A 16,691-nucleotide genomic window follows, 5' to 3' on the forward strand; every position below is an offset into this window, starting at 1 on the left:
TTACTTTGCATCCCTCCAGAACTCAATCAGGCACAACCTGTCTCTCAACCGCTACTTTCTGAAAGTGGCACGCTCTCAGGACGAGCCTGGCAAAGGGAGTTTCTGGCGTGTGGATTCTGCTTCTGAGAGCAAGTTGGTGGAGCAGGCCTTCAGGAAAAGACGACAAAGAGGGGTGGCTTGCTTCAGAACACCATTCGGACCCCTCTCTTCTAGGTAAGTGGGGTCACCTGTGGCCTTCAGCTGCATGGGCGTACACATGCACGCACGCACACACACACACACACACACACACACACACACACACAGACTGTCGGTCACACTCAAACTCATGCTGCTTCTGTTTTGACTTTGTTAACCCTTTCTCCCCTCTCTCTGCTTCTGCTCCTTGCTATCATTTGATTGGATAGGACAAAGTAAGTCTCCTTTCTAGGTTAATATATTCAGCAGAAGGCGCTGGCAGTGAAGGAGCTCTGTGTGTTAGTAAAGGCCTCTTGATGTATTTACTGATTTTTTTTTGGTCTCTGTCCTTTTGTTCTTTTCCCCTTTGTTGCTTCTTTCCCAGGAGTGCTCCTGCATCCCCGACACACCAGGGACTCCTTTCTCCTCCATCCAGCGGGCTGCAGACTCCTGAATGTCTGAGCAGAGAGGGCTCCCCTATCTCCCATGACCACCATGAACAGCTGGCTAACAAACTGGCATCTGTACCTGAGTATAGGTACTCTCAGAGTGCCCCAGGTGAGCCCACACAGAATACATTCAAGACACGCACAAAGGCTTTCAGGTACACTACCAAACAGCTAAACTCTTGTTTGCGTCTGTCTCTGTGTAGGCTCTCCAGTCAGTGGTCAGCATGTCATCATGGCTGCACCCCCTCATCCCTCAGGCCCAGGGAAAGCCCTTGCTTTAGTGCCAGGAGGTGGCGGCCAAGTCCAGCCCATCCACATGCTCCAGAACCCGACTCAGTCCTCTGTCACCATGGTGCGGGTGGTCACCAGCACCCCTCTAACTTCCAGCCATCCGAATGGGTACAGTGCTCCCTCTGTTGGAGGAGCAGAGGGCAACAGTGAGCTCAGAGGTACAGCCATGAGAAGTGCTCTGTTTGTATGTATTATGGTGATGCATTAATACCCGATAATTACGTAAGTTGGTGAGATCATCTTCTGTTTTAACTATTTAAAGCTATTGTGGGGTTGTCATATGTCTTTTCTATTTTCTGCAATATTGTGGAGATATTCAAAACAGCATATTTGCTTTCAGCTCCCACACATTTTATTTGCGGTGTGTTAGACGTTTGGCTACATTCAAGCATTCACATGTTCATTTTGAATTATTCAAAGGTTTTAGGATGTTGGTTTGTTTTTTTTTTCTTTGAAATGCATGATTGAACTCTGAAGGGGCCACAGCAAACTGACAGTTTGGATGCCTGTTAGTTTAGTATATATTACACTTTGCATTATAACTATCAAAAATAGATCTAAGCCGGGCTTTCTCAAAGTCTGGACTGTTGCAGATAGTTTAAACAAACACAAACAAACAAAACAAATGGTACTCAAGTAAAAGGTATTGTTACTTTGTATTGTTTCTACAAATAGAAGTAAAAGTAGTCATATAAATAACTACATGAGTTAAAGTAAAGTGTATCTTGTAAAAAAACCTTTATATAACGTTATGTTCATCTGTGTCAAATGTGTCCCCACTTTATGTCTATGTAGGCCGACAATTTGGATGACACAATAAATGACAAAACAAAAAAATTTAAGCAGATTTTCTGATAAATGTTCTTTATCTTCAAGTTTATTTTTTGGCAGAGTATTATATGCCTCCACAAGCATTTAGTTGGTTTTGCTTTTACATGTTTGAATTGGGTTTGTGTTTCTATCAGAAGCCCAGCTGAGCAGAGAGCGAGTGATCCAGACTGTGGACAGTGCGGTGCAGGGCGGCGATGGTCGAAACCTGGCCCTTGGTTTGCATCAACTTCCTGTTCGTCCTGTTACCCAGAATGGCAAACACACCACTGCTGCTGTTGCCACAGCAACCAGCCTTGCTAATGCATCTGGTAAGATTTTTCAGCAATCACTGTCTTACACAATGACCAGTCACGATGATAAATATAGGCTGATGTTTTTGCTTAAGAAGACAAGGATTGAAAATATACTAGTGGTGTGCAGTCTGCATACATGCAGTAGATTAAAGGGACAGTTCACCCCAAAATCAAAATACTACTTATTTTTCGTCTTGCTTTTAGTGCAATTTATTAGTCTACATAGATTGTATTGGTTGTATTGTTGACATTGTTGTGAACAGTTTCGTGTGTGTGCGTGTGTGTGTGGTGGGGGAAAGCAGTGACATTTGCTGGGTACCACAGAGGAGGATTTTGCACTTATTGCAAAAACAGTAAGCAGTACAATAAGCAGCACAGTAAGTGAGGAGACATTGACAGCAAGGCCAGTACAGCCAGTAGCCTTCTAAATGTAGAAGTCATTGTGCAGTTTATTTTATTTTATTTTTTTGCTATTTGATGTTTTGGATGAATATTCCTGCTGCATTAATGTGTATGTCTCGTATTATTTAAGATCATGTGTTTGTGGCATAGCTGTCCTGTGAGAACCATGCATCTTTACAAGAGATTTTAAAGACTTTATTTAGCTTCAGTACATGTAGGAATACTTCATTCTTCAGTTTATCACATATATTCTCCAGCCAATATTCAACATCAACACATCTGTATATACCAAATTTTCACCTTTTATACTTTGATTGTACAAAACCTGTCAGACAAATGTAGTGCATTAAAAGTTACAATAATTATGCATGCAGTAAACAAGAAGGAGAAAGTGCCATACAATGACATACACAAATAAAATACCTCAAATTTGTACTGAAGTACAGTACTAGAGCAAATTTACTTAGTTACATTCTGCTACAGCAGACATATCCTGCTCATTTCTCTGTTGTTTTTATTACCCCCGGCATTCTTTATATTTTGAATACATAAATATGTTTTTATGACTTAGATGGACATACTATGCCATGATTTACAGTATTTCGGCACATTATACTATGGCATTTTTTGACATAGTATACCATGACTTTGTATCATTTTATAACATAATATATTATGACATTTTTAATGCCAACATACTATAAATAATAATAATAATAATAATAATAAAACTTTATTACAGACTCAATGGTCCAGATAAGAGCAAGACAATACATACAAAAGATATAAAAGACACATAGAAGTACCATACACAACATATTCACAATGCAATAAGATCGCTTAAAAAAGAAGAAAAAAAAAAAAAACAAGTAAAAAGCTAATGACCTCAGAAGAGACTACTATACCAAAACAACATATCCCCAATACAATATGTACAGATCACTTAAAAACAATTAAAAAAGTCAATGACCACAGAGGAGACTACTATACCAATGCTTCCATATCCTGGACATATAGCGTGTAGTGCTCAATTTGATGCTTGTCAATGCCATGATTATACAATTCTCTGTTGTTCAGCCGACCTATAAATTTATACATCAAATTTCTCAACGAGGCTTGCAGTGTATTAAGACCTGCAGACACGAACATCTCGCTGGCGCTACACCAACATGGTGTCCTCAACAGAATTCTCAAAGCATCATTGAAAGCTACCTGAATTTTACGCAGGCTTGCTTTGCTGTAATTAGACCACAAGTGGGCAGTATAGAGAGGAGTGCAGTGTGCTCTGAACAAAGCCACCTTCACTCTATCTGTACATGCACCAAACTTGCGAAGCAAACTGTTTGCTTGAGCATATAGAGAACGGCATTGCCTGTAAATGTCTTGGTCATCCTTCAACTGATCTGTAATGAGATGCCCAAGATACTTAACTTGGCTCATACATCTCAAGTTATTACCTGCCAATTTGAAAGGAGGAAACATTAGACATTTGTCCTCTGAAACTATGACTTTTTTACTTTATTTTAATTAACATTCTGAGAACTGTTGACATGCTATTTTATGGTGTTTTCTGGCATTTTTTGTCCTTAATTCCCACTTAATGTGCTATAACTTGTCTCTCCAAGCTATTTTAGGTGGTTTTCATCCATGTTTAGGGGCAGTAAAAATTTGACTTTTTTCGACATACTATACTATTGCCTTGCTGTCCATTTTTTTGACATGCTACATTTTGGGGTTTTTGGTCTTTTTTTGCCTCAATTCCCACTTTATGTACTATAACACATCTCTACAAGGTATTCTATATCGTTTTCAGCCATTTTTAGGAGCAGTCAAAAATTTGACTTTTTTCGACACACTACTATACTATTGCCTTGCTGTCCATTTTTTTGACATGCTAAATTTTCAGGTTTTTGGTCTTTTTTTTGACCTAATTCCTACTTTGTGTACTATAACACGTATGTAGAAGCTATTCTACATTGTTTTCAGCCATTTTTAGGAGCAGTGAAAATTTTATTTTTTTCGACATACTATACTATTGCCTTGCTGTCCATTTTTTTGACATGCTAAATTTCAGGTTTTTGGTCTTTTTTTGCCTCAATTCCCACTTTATGTACTATAACACATCTCTACAAGGTATTCTATATCGTTTTCAGCCATTTTTAGGAGCAGTCAAAAATTTGACTTTTTTCGACATACTATACTATTGCCTTGCTGTCCATTTTTTTGACATGCTAAATTTTCAGGTTTTTGGTCTTTTTTTGACCTAATTCCTACTTTGTGTACTATAACACGTATGTAGAAGCTATTCTACATTGTTTTCAGCCATTTTTAGGAGCAGTGAAAATTTTATTTTTTTTCGACATACTATACTATTGCCTTGCTGTCCATTTTTTTTGACATGCTAAATTTTCAGGTTTTTGGTCTTTTTTTTGCCTTAATTCCCACTTTATGTACTATAACGCATCTCTGCAAGCTATTCTACATCGTTTTCAGCCATTTTTAGGAGCAGTCAAAATTTGACTTTTTTCGACATACTATACTATTGCCTTGCTGTCCATTTTTTTTGACATGCTAAATTTTCATGTTTTTGGTGTTTTTCTGCCTTAATTCTCACTTTGTGTACTATAACGCATCTCTACAAGGTGTTCTACATCGTTTTCAGCCATTTTTAGGAGCAGTCAAAATTTGACTTTTTTCGACATACTATACTATTGCCTTGCTGTCCATTTTTTTGACATGCTAAATTTTCAGGTTTTTTGGTGGGGTTTTTTTGCCTTAATTCCCACTTTGTGTACTATAACGCATCTCTAAAAGGTGTTCCACATCGTTTTCAGCCATTTTTAGGAGCAGTCAAAATTTGACTTTTTTCGACATACTATACTATTGCCTTGCTGTCCATTTTTTGACATGCTAAATTTTCATGTTTTTGGTGTTTTTTTTGCCTTAATTCCCACTTTGTGTACTATAACGCATCTCTCCAAGGTGTTCTACATCGTTTTCAGCCATTTTTTAGGAGCAGTCAAAATTTGACTTTGTTTTGACATACTATACTATTGCCTTGCAGTCCATTTTTTGTGACATGCTAAATTTTTCATGTTTTCGGTATTTTTTTGCCTTAATTCCCACTTTGTGTACTATAACGCATCTCTCCAAGGTGTTCTACATAGTTTTCAGCCATTTTTAGGAGCAGTGAAAATTTGACTTTTTTCGACATACTATACTATTGCCTTGCTGTCCATTTTTTTGACATGCTAAATTTTCAGGTTTTTGGTGGGTTTTTTTGCCTTAATTCCCACTTTTGTGTACTATAACGCATCTCTAAAAGGTGTTCCACATCGTTTTCAGCCATTTTTAGGAGCAGTCAAAATTTGACTTTTTTCGACATACTATACTATTGCCTTGCTGTCCATTTTTTTGACATGCTAAATTTTCATGTTTTTGGTGTTTTTTTGCCTTAAATTCCCACTTTGTGTACTATAACGCATCTCTCCAAGGTGTTCTAACATCGTTTTCAGCCATTTTTAGGAGCAGTCAAAATTTGACTTTTTTCGACATACTATACTATTGCCTTGCTGTCCATTTTTTTGACACGCTAAATTTTTGGGTTTTTGGTGGGGGTTTTTTGCCTTTATTCCCACTTTGTAAACTATGATGCGACTCTACTTGCTATTATATGTCGTTTTCAGCCATTTTTAGGAGTAGTCAAAATTTGACTTTTTTCGACATACTATACTATTGCCTTGCTGTCCATTTTTTTGACATGCTAAATTTTCAGGTTTTTGGTGGGTTTTTTTTTAACTAATTCCTACTTTATATACTATAACGCGTGTGTAGAAGGTATTCTACATCATTTTCAGCCATTTTTAGGAGCAGTCAAAATTTGACTTTTTTCGACATACTATACTATTGCCTTGCTGTCCATTTTTTGACATGCTAAATTTTCAGGTTTTTGGTGTTTTATTTGCCTTAAATCCCACTTTGTGTAATATAACGCATCTCTACAAGCTATTCTACATCGTTTTTAGCCATTTTTAGGAGCAGTGAAAATTTGACTTTTTTCGACATACTATACTATTGCCTTGCTATCCATTTTTTTGACATGCTAAATTTTTGGGTTTTTGGTGGGTTTTTTTAACTAATTCCTACTTTATATACTATAACGTGTGTGTAGAAGGTATTCTACATCATTTTCAGCCATTTTAGGAGCAGTCAAAATTTGACTTTTTTCGACATACTATACTATTGCCTTGCTGTCCATTTTTTTGACATGCTAAATTTTTGGGTTTTTGGTGTTTTTTTTGCCTTAATTCCCACTTTGTGTACTATAACGCATCTCTACAAGCTATTCTACACCGTTTTTAGCCATTTTTAGGAGCAGTAAAAATTTGACTTTTTTCGACATACTATACTATTGCCTTGCCATTCACGTAAGAGTGCAAATATGTATTTGGATGTGAACTGTCCCTTCAAAGCATCTCAAATCTTACCTCAAGCGAATTCTCTTTTTCCCTTCCTTTCCTCTCCAGGCATGAGTAGTCCTCTCCAGATCTTGGCTGCCCAGGCCTCCAGCTCTCCTCCAGTGCTGGTGAGCAGACAGCCCAGTGCAGAAAGTCTAGCTGAGCAGCCAGGTGAGCCCCAGGCCAAGCGGCCAAAGATGGAGGACGAGGGTGGAACTGAATCTTCTCAGCATCAAGTCACAGCTGCTCAGCAGCCCGTCATTGTTGCCATGACATCACAAACCCATGACCCTAGGAAGTGAAACCCAGGGCCTTTTACCAGGTACCCGATGGACAGCCTCTTTATGGTCTCCCAACTGCTTCGCCTTTTATACTCATTTGATATGACTGCAGCCGACATGGCCAAAAGATGTACCGGCAGCCTCTGTTAACAGAAGGGAAGAAATTGTAAGGAATATATATTTTGGTCAAAAAAAAAAACAAAAAAAACATTAAAACTTTCAAATGCATTCTGAATGTAAAAAGCAAGTAAATTTTTCAGGACTTTTTCAGCTTTAAAGTCTCTTTCATGTAATCCATCATTCACTGACACAAGTAAGATTTAAAGCTTCTGAGAGCATTATGCCTATGAAAATAATTTCAGCACTACTTTTGAATGTTAAATAATATCTCAGACACAACATTTACTCTACTGGATTGATCAGATGCATCAGTTACTGTCGCTGTCAGGCCAAAGAACTCACGTCTCCTGTAAGTCTTATTCAGATCAACTGCCTGATGTAAAACCAGAGAACTTGTGTTCAGAGATTTGAAACAGCCAGCATTTACAGGAGAAACTGATGATCAGAGATGGTATTGATGTTGTGTAGTTTCACAAAGTCGTGGACAGAAAGATGGAGAGGACTTAGCCACATATACCCATTGATGGAGCATGGGAGACTCTTAAGAATATGATTGTTTTCTTCATAAGGCCATCTGTACTGAAAGAAAAGAAACATGGTAAAAGGATAGTTAAGATTTTTGAATTTTTGAAGTGGAATTGATATGATCAATTGTCCATGTATTACTTACAGTATGGCGAAAGGCAAGCCCCCAATTTGGAGAAGCGGGCTGGAGTCCAACGTGGAAGCTTAGTAGTCTACTGCTGTGGATGGGGGTTAACAATAAAAATATATTTTGTCCCATCTAAAACAATATCAGTTTAAGTGTATGCTACACTGAGTATTCTCACTGTACCCCATACAACCCCCATGTTAAAAAAACCTGAACTATCCCTTTACTATCGAGGCCTAGATCAGAATGTGAGGTGTCTTTACTTCTTGCCTTCTTTTTAAAGCACACAAAAGAAAGGAGGTGTTTTTTATGAAGAGATGGGAGGAATAACAAACCAGGACTTTGCAGTTTTTGCTTCACTTCAGCTCAGTTTGGTTTATCAGTGTGACAGCAGAGAAGGGCAAAAAAGAGAAGAAAAAAAGAGGCAACTATTTGGAGTTGATTGAAGTGGAGCTAACCTAATGTAGACAAACTGATTGTTTTAATTTTTTTCAGTAGTGGTAACAGGAGATGGAACAGCCTGTGCGTACAGTTTTGTTTGTCTTAGCACAGAAAAGCATTATTGTAATAATCCTTAAAGCCTTAAATATTTCTACATTTTTTGTCTTTTATTTTAACCTTTAGACAGCTTTACCTTTTTAGATTTTTAACACAGCGCTTCTTTAACAGTACATGATCGGCAACACTACAGTGGTGACAGTTATGTTGCATCAGTAGAGTTATATCAGTTTTATCAGGGGAAGGGCGGGACCAACACATGACCATAAATTTCAACTGCTCTTTTATTTCTTTCTGTATGGTACTTTTGACATATTTTCTATTCTTGCCTCCCTACTCTTTTGCTTTCAATTTCCCCTAAATGCATTAACCTTTCTCCCAGTCTACCTCTCTCCCTGTCCTCAGTGAGCGGTTTCTATCTTTGCTGTCTCTACAGAGGCATCAAGCTGTTGGCAATTCCTGTCTCAGACAGACTTTGCCTTAATTAGATATCCCTCAGCACTTTCTCCACCCCTCTAATCTCATTCTCACTCTGCCTTTAGCTTTTCCGAATGTCCTTGCACGGGCCTCATTTTTTAGCTGGCAATCAGGCACAATTTGCGCAAGATTACAGTGATTGTTGTTGCACATTAGAGAAAACAAACAAAAAAAAATGTGTAATGATTGTATGCTGCTCTATCTGCTAAATGACAAAGCAATTTAGAAGGTATTTTTTCTGATTTTGGAAAAAAGAGAAAAAATATTTTGCTATATGTAAAAACAGCTGTCGTCAATACGTAAACATTCTGGAAAATAGAGAAGTATATGTATTTTTAAATGTTTCTGTTTTTGTGATTTGTTAAAATGTGTAGCACAAATTAAAATTCCTTATTGACTTAAATTTTACACTGTCTTCTCTTATTTGAGCAGATGCCAGCCCATTTTGGGTAAGTCTCCAGTCTCACTGTTGTTACATTTCGTACATCAGTTTTCTTAGCACAAACTAAATCCAAGTATCCAACAATCTTTATTCTTACGTACCATTGTTTTCAACAGTATAAATAATGAACAGAGAAGAACAGACATGCATGAGATCAATGTCATACAAACCGTAAAACGCACAAAAATTTTACTGCAAAGAATTTGATAGAATCAAGAGGAGAGAAAAACCAAGCTGATGGGGAAAAAAGAAACAATGTCTGGGTTGAAACTGTAACTTCAATAGTGCACATGAGAAGTGCTGAAATGATTATCGCAAGCTTTTCAGATACAGTAAGTGGATTTGATTCTTTTTTAATGCTACTTTAGCAGTTTCACTTTAACCAGACAAAAGCTGGGCTTTTACAGACTGGTTAATTGGAAGAATAGTTAGACATTTTATTCAATAATGTAAATAATAGCGGTTGAAGCTCTCATTAACATAAACAACAGTCCCTCAGTACCTTGTGTGACAGCCTTTTGCCGCAGCCTCGTCTTATTTAGAGAGCCTGTGCACATCTCACTCTATAGCTGAGCAGAGAAGAAATTTCAAATGGCTCTTGAATTAAGAATTATTTTTCTGGACAATGTTAAACTTACAGACTAAACTGTGCTCAATTTTGACTGTTTTCAGTGATTTCTTACTTTTAGACTTGACTAACGAATCTAAATTTAAACTTCCTTTAATTGTTGGGGAAAAACGTTGAATTGAATCCTGTTTTGCACTCACAGCATTGAAAATTCATTTTTTTATAAAAACCATCAGCAACATCTTCATCTACAAAACACTAAAACGAATACAGAGAAACATGCAAGCCGAAAAAGAATTCCACTGTGTAGCATATCTGTCAGAAAAAATGCCATACTATACTGTCCACATAAAAAAGTCAGAATATAGCATGTCAGTACTAAGTCACTGTGTAATATGTCAAAAAATGCAATAGCATAGTATGTCGAAAACAAATGATATAGTATGATAAAAACTACTATAGTATAGTATGCAGTATAAAATACCATAGTACGGAGAGCCCAGCAGCTCACCTGGTAGAGCGGGCGCCCCGTGTACAGAGGCTTTGTCTCACCTGCAGGTTCAACTCCAATCTGCAGCCCTTTACTGCACGTCATCCCCTCTCTTCCCCTTTCACCTTTAATCTGTCCTATCAATATGGGCATAAAAAGCCTAAAAAATAATCAGTTTACTATTTAAAAATGTCTACAAAAAGCTATAGTATGTTCTTTTATGGAAGCACCACAGTATACTGTGTCAAAAAAATTCTTTTGTATAGTATGCCAATAAAGGCCATAGCTTAGTATGCAGATAGAAGTCGCGAAAACAAAGTACAGTATGCCAAAAAAAAAATCCACAATAGCATGTTAAAACAGCCATAGTATGGTATGTGGAGAAAAATAATCAAATAATACTGTAGCCTTTGGTCTGTACTGTACTTTTTTCACAAGTTTGAGGTATTTTGATAACATTTAGAACACAGCTTTTTATTTCTTCCAGTAAGAAGCTATTATGTGAAGCTGATAAAACAGTAATTCCCAAAAAATTAAGTTAATAACAGCTTAACAACTAAAAGCAATGCTAATGCTTAGCTTCACGTGGTGATCTTTGCCCCTGCTTCATATGTTACTTAACATCAATAATGTGACTTAGTGCTTGCTATTATCTGGGATTTGGGTGCCATGATATTATGACGAAGCTTTAACGTGTGCTCCAAGTTATGTTAAATGACACATTTTTAAGGAGTGTACCTTTAGATGGCTGAAGGGCAAGAATGAACTACTGAAAATGTAATAAATGGTTCATAACACAATATACATTCTTTGAAGCTGATGTAAGGCCTTTATTAGTGTTTACTGATATCGTTTCAACAACTTAATCCACAATTTTAAATATTCATGATCAAAATGTAGCAATAAATTGATATTTTTTGACAACACTACCACAGACCTCAAAGTAAAAGGTCTTAAGTGAAACTTTTTTCCATCAAAGAAATAGTCCTCAGGTCAGGAGATAATCTAGCAATGGAAATATAATAATCGTAAAGACAGCTGCTGTTGATTTTTTTAAAATGTAATTTTTCGATGCTGTGAACAACCAAAATCAAACAACATTCACCTCTATTGTATTAATCTGGAGAGAAAACTCTCAAAGACAAGTATCTCGAAATCTAGCCAAAAACCACGACTATCTGCATGTCTGGATTCTACTAGAAGTAAAATATAAATAAATGTTTTCTGTCATTTGGGTGGGCTAATCCTTTTCGAAAAAGTGCAGCTCACGGCTTTTGTGGACTTTTAGTGCTTAAAATAAATTAACATGTAGAAGAAAAAAAAATCCCAAACTCATCACTACAATCCTGTAATTTTAGAAGACAGTTTCTTTTTTTTCCATCAGCAGATTTAAGTGTTTACGGACCGATATATTACAGAAAAAAAATGATCCAGTTGTTTCCCAAATGCAGTTTCAGTTTTTGAATGTTCAAACAATGTTTGACCAATATTTACAAACAGCTATTTACACCTCATAACCAGATACATACAGCATATATTCACAACAAAAGTGTAGTTTATACACGCCAGGATTGTGCCTCAGAGTGAATCATGTTGTCTTGATGATCCAGTAATCAATAAATAATCCCACAACAGCCGCACATCATCTGTGCATTTGGAGCCTCAACAGCTCATCTGTATTCCAGTGGAGGTATAAAGTCCAGTGCTTAGGTTCAATGGGAGAGCTGGGCTCGATGTCTCGAGTCCTTTTGCCCCACTCTCCGGTACAAAAGTCAACATTCATACACAATCGTTTGGTCTGTTGAGCAGGTCTGCTTTGTGAGGCCCTAACAAACAGAATTATGAAATATTCCACTTCAAAAGCACTGTGAAAAACATCCAGCGTGCACCGAGGCTGTCCTCGCGTTTGTCTCGGAAAGCTTTTTAGAATCATAAAGTACATTCTCAGCTTGCGTCCAACAGTTTCAGTCCCTTCGTCTGAGAGCAGGGTAGCTATTTTACCATGCTACTTACTGTCTGAATTAATAATACAAATTGTCCTAAAATACAGGTGGAAAAAGTCCAATGTGTGCACATCCTCCGAACGCCGACTGAAGAGAAATTAAAACGCTACAATCTACTGTGCTTTAAACCATCAGACTGCATATTGACTCGCCCGCCTCGAACTCTGATTAATTAGGCAATTTTTCCTCGCAGCATATTCCTTTGATGTCGCGGTGGGTTACGGATTCTGTCTGTCACACGAACCTAGCAGGAGTTAGCGTGAAAGGAAGCGGGTCTGGCAGCTGTGGCGTGGAGTCATGGAGCGTTATCTCCAGTTTGATTGCTTGGCTTTGTGCTGACGCTCGGTTTCACATTCATATTTCATGCCGCGTGTGTACGCATGGGTGTGTGTGTTTGTATGTACCCTGTTGATCGGCGCGCACGTCTGCGTCTCTCGTCGAATGGCTGTCCTACCTCTCCGTCAGGTGTAGTGTGTTGTGCGCGTCTCAGAGGTGGTCAGCAGGATGAGGCACTGATCTTCTCTGAGACATCGGGGTCGGACTTGGCCACAAGGAAACGCAGGCGACCTCCTCCAAGGCGAATCAGATCCACCGCGCTGCGGGGAGCGTGAAGGGGGAAGTAGAGAGAAACAGACAGAATCCAGTTACATGAGGCTCAGCAGAGACAGACTGAAAATGACCTGTCTGAGCTCGTGCCAATCAATCAAAGTAATCAATGGGCTTAAGAGGCTGACAGCCACAGGTATGGTTAACATTGTGGGAGCTGTCATCAAAGTCAATATCACCCAGCAGTATCATTAATCTCCACTAGTCTATTGTTCTGGTCACAGACAGCACCACTCTGTACCTCTGGTAGTCTGCTCCTATCAGACTGGTCCCGTTCACAGCCAGAATGCGATCTCCGATCCTCAGTCTGCCGTCAGAGGCAGCAGGTCCGTCAGGGATCAGAGTCCGGATGTAAATGCCTGGAGCGTTGAGAGGAGTGTGCTGCAGGAGGGACAAGTGTTAGACTGTATCCACTATGTGCGTTCATTATGTAGGTGGGCATCTGGTAGAGCTGAATGACATATTAATTTATACTATGGCCAATGAAAACGCTCAGAGCACTATTTTTGTTCCTTGAGTGCCGGCAAGTGTCTGTTAAAACTTCTACAGGGCACTTGAAATGTTACGATACACAGATAAACTTCATAATCAGGTCTGTAAGGTAAAGCACACTGCAGATAACCACTGCACAGGCACATCTGCTTCATGCTGTTACCGCTGAAAGGGTTACGTCACTATTTTTCAACCTGGACCCTATAGTCTCATTTTTTTGTTTATAAAAGAAAATTTTTTGAAATCGGTCCAATATGTGGCAGTGGCGAAACAGGCTGCAATGTAACCACTTAGGGTATGTACGCACTGTCAATTTATGTTCACAGATGTTCAACAGATGTCTTACAGATTACAGATGTCTGTGAATATTATGGAAAGGATCCATACAGAAATAGACCTTTTTAATAAAGTGTACGTTTTTGTTCAACCAGAAACAGCCCCAAAATCTCTGTCGCCAAACCCACCAGACTCAATTTAAATTTACAGTAACTTTAGCGTCCTAAAAAACTTTTCAAACTGCATTCAAAGTTGACAAAGACAAAATAAAAATTAACAAAGCCATTTTGCTTCGTCTTTCTGCCACAGCAACTCGGGTTCGGTTGGAAAAAAGCCTCAAATCACCCAGTGTGAAAACATACTGGCTTTATATGCGCTAAAATTAAAAACTTAATTAAAATTAAACCAGAATATATTCACATTGAAGAATTTTTGTTTTTCTTAAAAAATACTCACAGGTTTATCAATTGTGGAATTATTTGGCAATTAATTAAATAGTTAACAACTACCTGATTAACTGCCGCAGCTCTACAAAGTAGTAAACCAGCTGTTTTCCAACAACATGCTCCTGAAACCTGGACTGACACTAAGGTAAAATGTAACATCTGTTTGTAAATGTCTGTCTACTCACCAGGCCGTCTATAAGTCCCATGCCCAGTCCGTAGGGTCCCTTGTCCAGTTCCACTACAAACACCACACACAAGTCATCAGGAAGGGGAGGGGCGCCAGGGGAGGATACAGGGAAAGGAAACTCACACCCACTAATACACCCTGCAGAGGACACGGACACCCAAATGCACAAAAACACACACACACAGGGTCTCGCTATGGGGTTGGACAAACACAAGAGGTCTTGCTGTGCAAAGGACACGCACACAGATACTGAGACACATGCTACAGAGCTGATCGGACACACAAACATGTGCTTCTGACGAGGGCCTGCAGATGTCACACTCACTACACTGTAAAGACTGCACAGACGCTGCCGTCATGCGAGGCACGGAGCCGACTGACGAGCTCCAGCGTTTCAACTACAGGGCTGCACAGCGAAGGAGTGCAGAGTTAAAGCTGCATTTATTGATTTATGGCCACTGGGGGACAGAAGAACTCCAAAACCATCAGTATGATCAGTTATGAAGTTATCACCGCTCTGAGCACTGCATCAAACAGCACTTAGACTCCTGACCGTGAAGTACCTTCTACAATACTCTCATGTTATGTGCAATACTCTCTTTTTTGTTTATAACTTTCGATGATGATTATGCATTTGTAGGCACTGAGTATGTATGTTTGAACTGGTGTGTGTGTGTGTGTGTGTGTGTGTGTGTGTGTGTGTGTGAGTTTATTAACTTAATCGCTTTTTTCCACTATTTATTTCAGTCAGTTATTTTTTGAGCTCTGCCGGGGTAGTGCAACTACATTTTGTTGTGTATACCTGACGGATGTAATGACAATAAAGGTATTGTGATTCTGATGTTTAGCATGTTACCAAACACTGCTTGCCTATACATCACAGCAACATTATCGCCAATTCGAATTGGTGCTCCAGGACACGGTGATGAATGTAAATCTAATGTTAGCTCTCATTTTGGCTCTGGTTGGGACTTCCAGCTGTTACACAACTTTCACCAGCGAGAAATTAGCTTTCCTGCCAGCGTACAGCGTGTGTAGCGTAGCCGACAGCTGGTTTATCAGACGTTTTAGCAGAAAACAGCTGCTTGATGCTGCTTAAAACAAAGCTGATAAAAGCACTTAAACTGGTGGTCATTCTTGTTTTTTTTTTGATGGATATGAGTGATGTTTTTAACATGTCGTTTAGCCATAAATTCACTAACATAAACAACATAGATAAAATGTATCAGTGTTCCCACACATTTTTATGGACTAAATTTCAAAACTTTTTCATGACTTTACTTTTCAAAGACCCATAATCACATGTTTTGCTTGCCCTATATGCCTAGCGTTTTTCAAGTGTATTGAGACTCAATCACTTCAAACATAATTAAAGCTAGCTGGCATAAACGGAGGGAGACAGAACGTGGTGAGAAAATGGAGAAATGTACGTGACGGTAAACAAAATGACACATTTGAGCTATGTTACGTCAACAGCTACATTATGTGGTTTGTTATCCATGGAGGATTACTGCAACAGTGTCATTACACAATGAAATGATGAAATGCCATGACATTTCCAACATTTTCTGTGTTTCTATTTTTACTTATTCCATGACTTTTCCAAAACTTTCAGAGTTTCTTTTTTTTTACTTATTCAAGGACTTTTCCAGGACTAGAAATTGTGAAATTCCATGACTGTTCCAGGTTTTCCATCATCGTGGGGACCATACGCATATATTAACAGAAATCTGATCTAAAATAAGTACCTAAATGTGTATGTTGAACCCTCCCCACCACACTACTCTGAAAGAAGACATCTTATGGTAGGAAAACAGCCCTGAATCTCAAAATTGACCAGTGCATGAAAAAACGTTTTGTTTTTTTTCCCTGGAAAAATATTCCAATTAGTTCCCTGCAGTACAGATTTTACATGTGGAAAAGACAAAGCACTTCCACAGAAACCCTGAGCTCAGGTGTTAAAATCGGAAAAAGCTGGATGTGTGAATCCCTAACATTGTGTATAAAGCAGTGGTTCCCAACTGGTCCAGGCACGGGGGCCAGATTTTCACTTTAGTCATTAGTTCGAGGTCCTCACATTATAAAACGACATATTCAATTTTGTTTCACAACATGTAAAAAAGATGTTAGCTCACCTAAAAGCTCAGAGCCAGAAATTAACTGTAATTTAAAATAAATTGTGTTTTTTTTCCGAAACACGTTCATGAGTCACCTGCAGTCCATTCACAATGGACCCGCCACCCACTTCTGGAC

The 16,691-nt window shown here is 38.5% G+C and overlaps 2 protein-coding genes across 2 annotated transcripts in view; one reads left to right on the forward strand and one right to left on the reverse strand.

Annotated features, from left to right (window-relative positions):
• The window catches only part of foxk1 (forkhead box K1), a 31,296-nt gene extending 21,965 nt beyond the window's left edge, over positions 1–9,331 (forward strand). Inside the window, exons 5-9 of the mRNA XM_042484573.1 lie at positions 20–213; positions 563–735; positions 830–1,075; positions 1,883–2,056; positions 6,970–9,331. Coding sequence (XP_042340507.1) covers positions 20–213; positions 563–735; positions 830–1,075; positions 1,883–2,056; positions 6,970–7,202 — 1,020 coding nt within the window. The 3' untranslated portion in view covers positions 7,203–9,331. The remainder of the gene's footprint in view (positions 1–19; positions 214–562; positions 736–829; positions 1,076–1,882; positions 2,057–6,969) is intronic.
• A 2,113-nt stretch (positions 9,332–11,444) lies between these two features.
• The window catches only part of radil (Ras association and DIL domains), a 30,473-nt gene continuing 25,226 nt past the window's right edge, over positions 11,445–16,691 (reverse strand). Inside the window, exons 19-21 of the mRNA XM_042485367.1 lie at positions 14,437–14,576; positions 13,279–13,418; positions 11,445–13,027 (exon numbers count right to left, since the gene is read on the reverse strand). Coding sequence (XP_042341301.1) covers positions 12,928–13,027; positions 13,279–13,418; positions 14,437–14,576 — 380 coding nt within the window. The 3' untranslated portion in view covers positions 11,445–12,927. The remainder of the gene's footprint in view (positions 13,028–13,278; positions 13,419–14,436; positions 14,577–16,691) is intronic.

Source organism: Plectropomus leopardus, chromosome 4 (genome assembly GCF_008729295.1).
Source record: "Plectropomus leopardus isolate mb chromosome 4, YSFRI_Pleo_2.0, whole genome shotgun sequence".
NCBI classification, from domain to species: Eukaryota; Metazoa; Chordata; class Actinopteri; order Perciformes; family Serranidae; genus Plectropomus; species Plectropomus leopardus.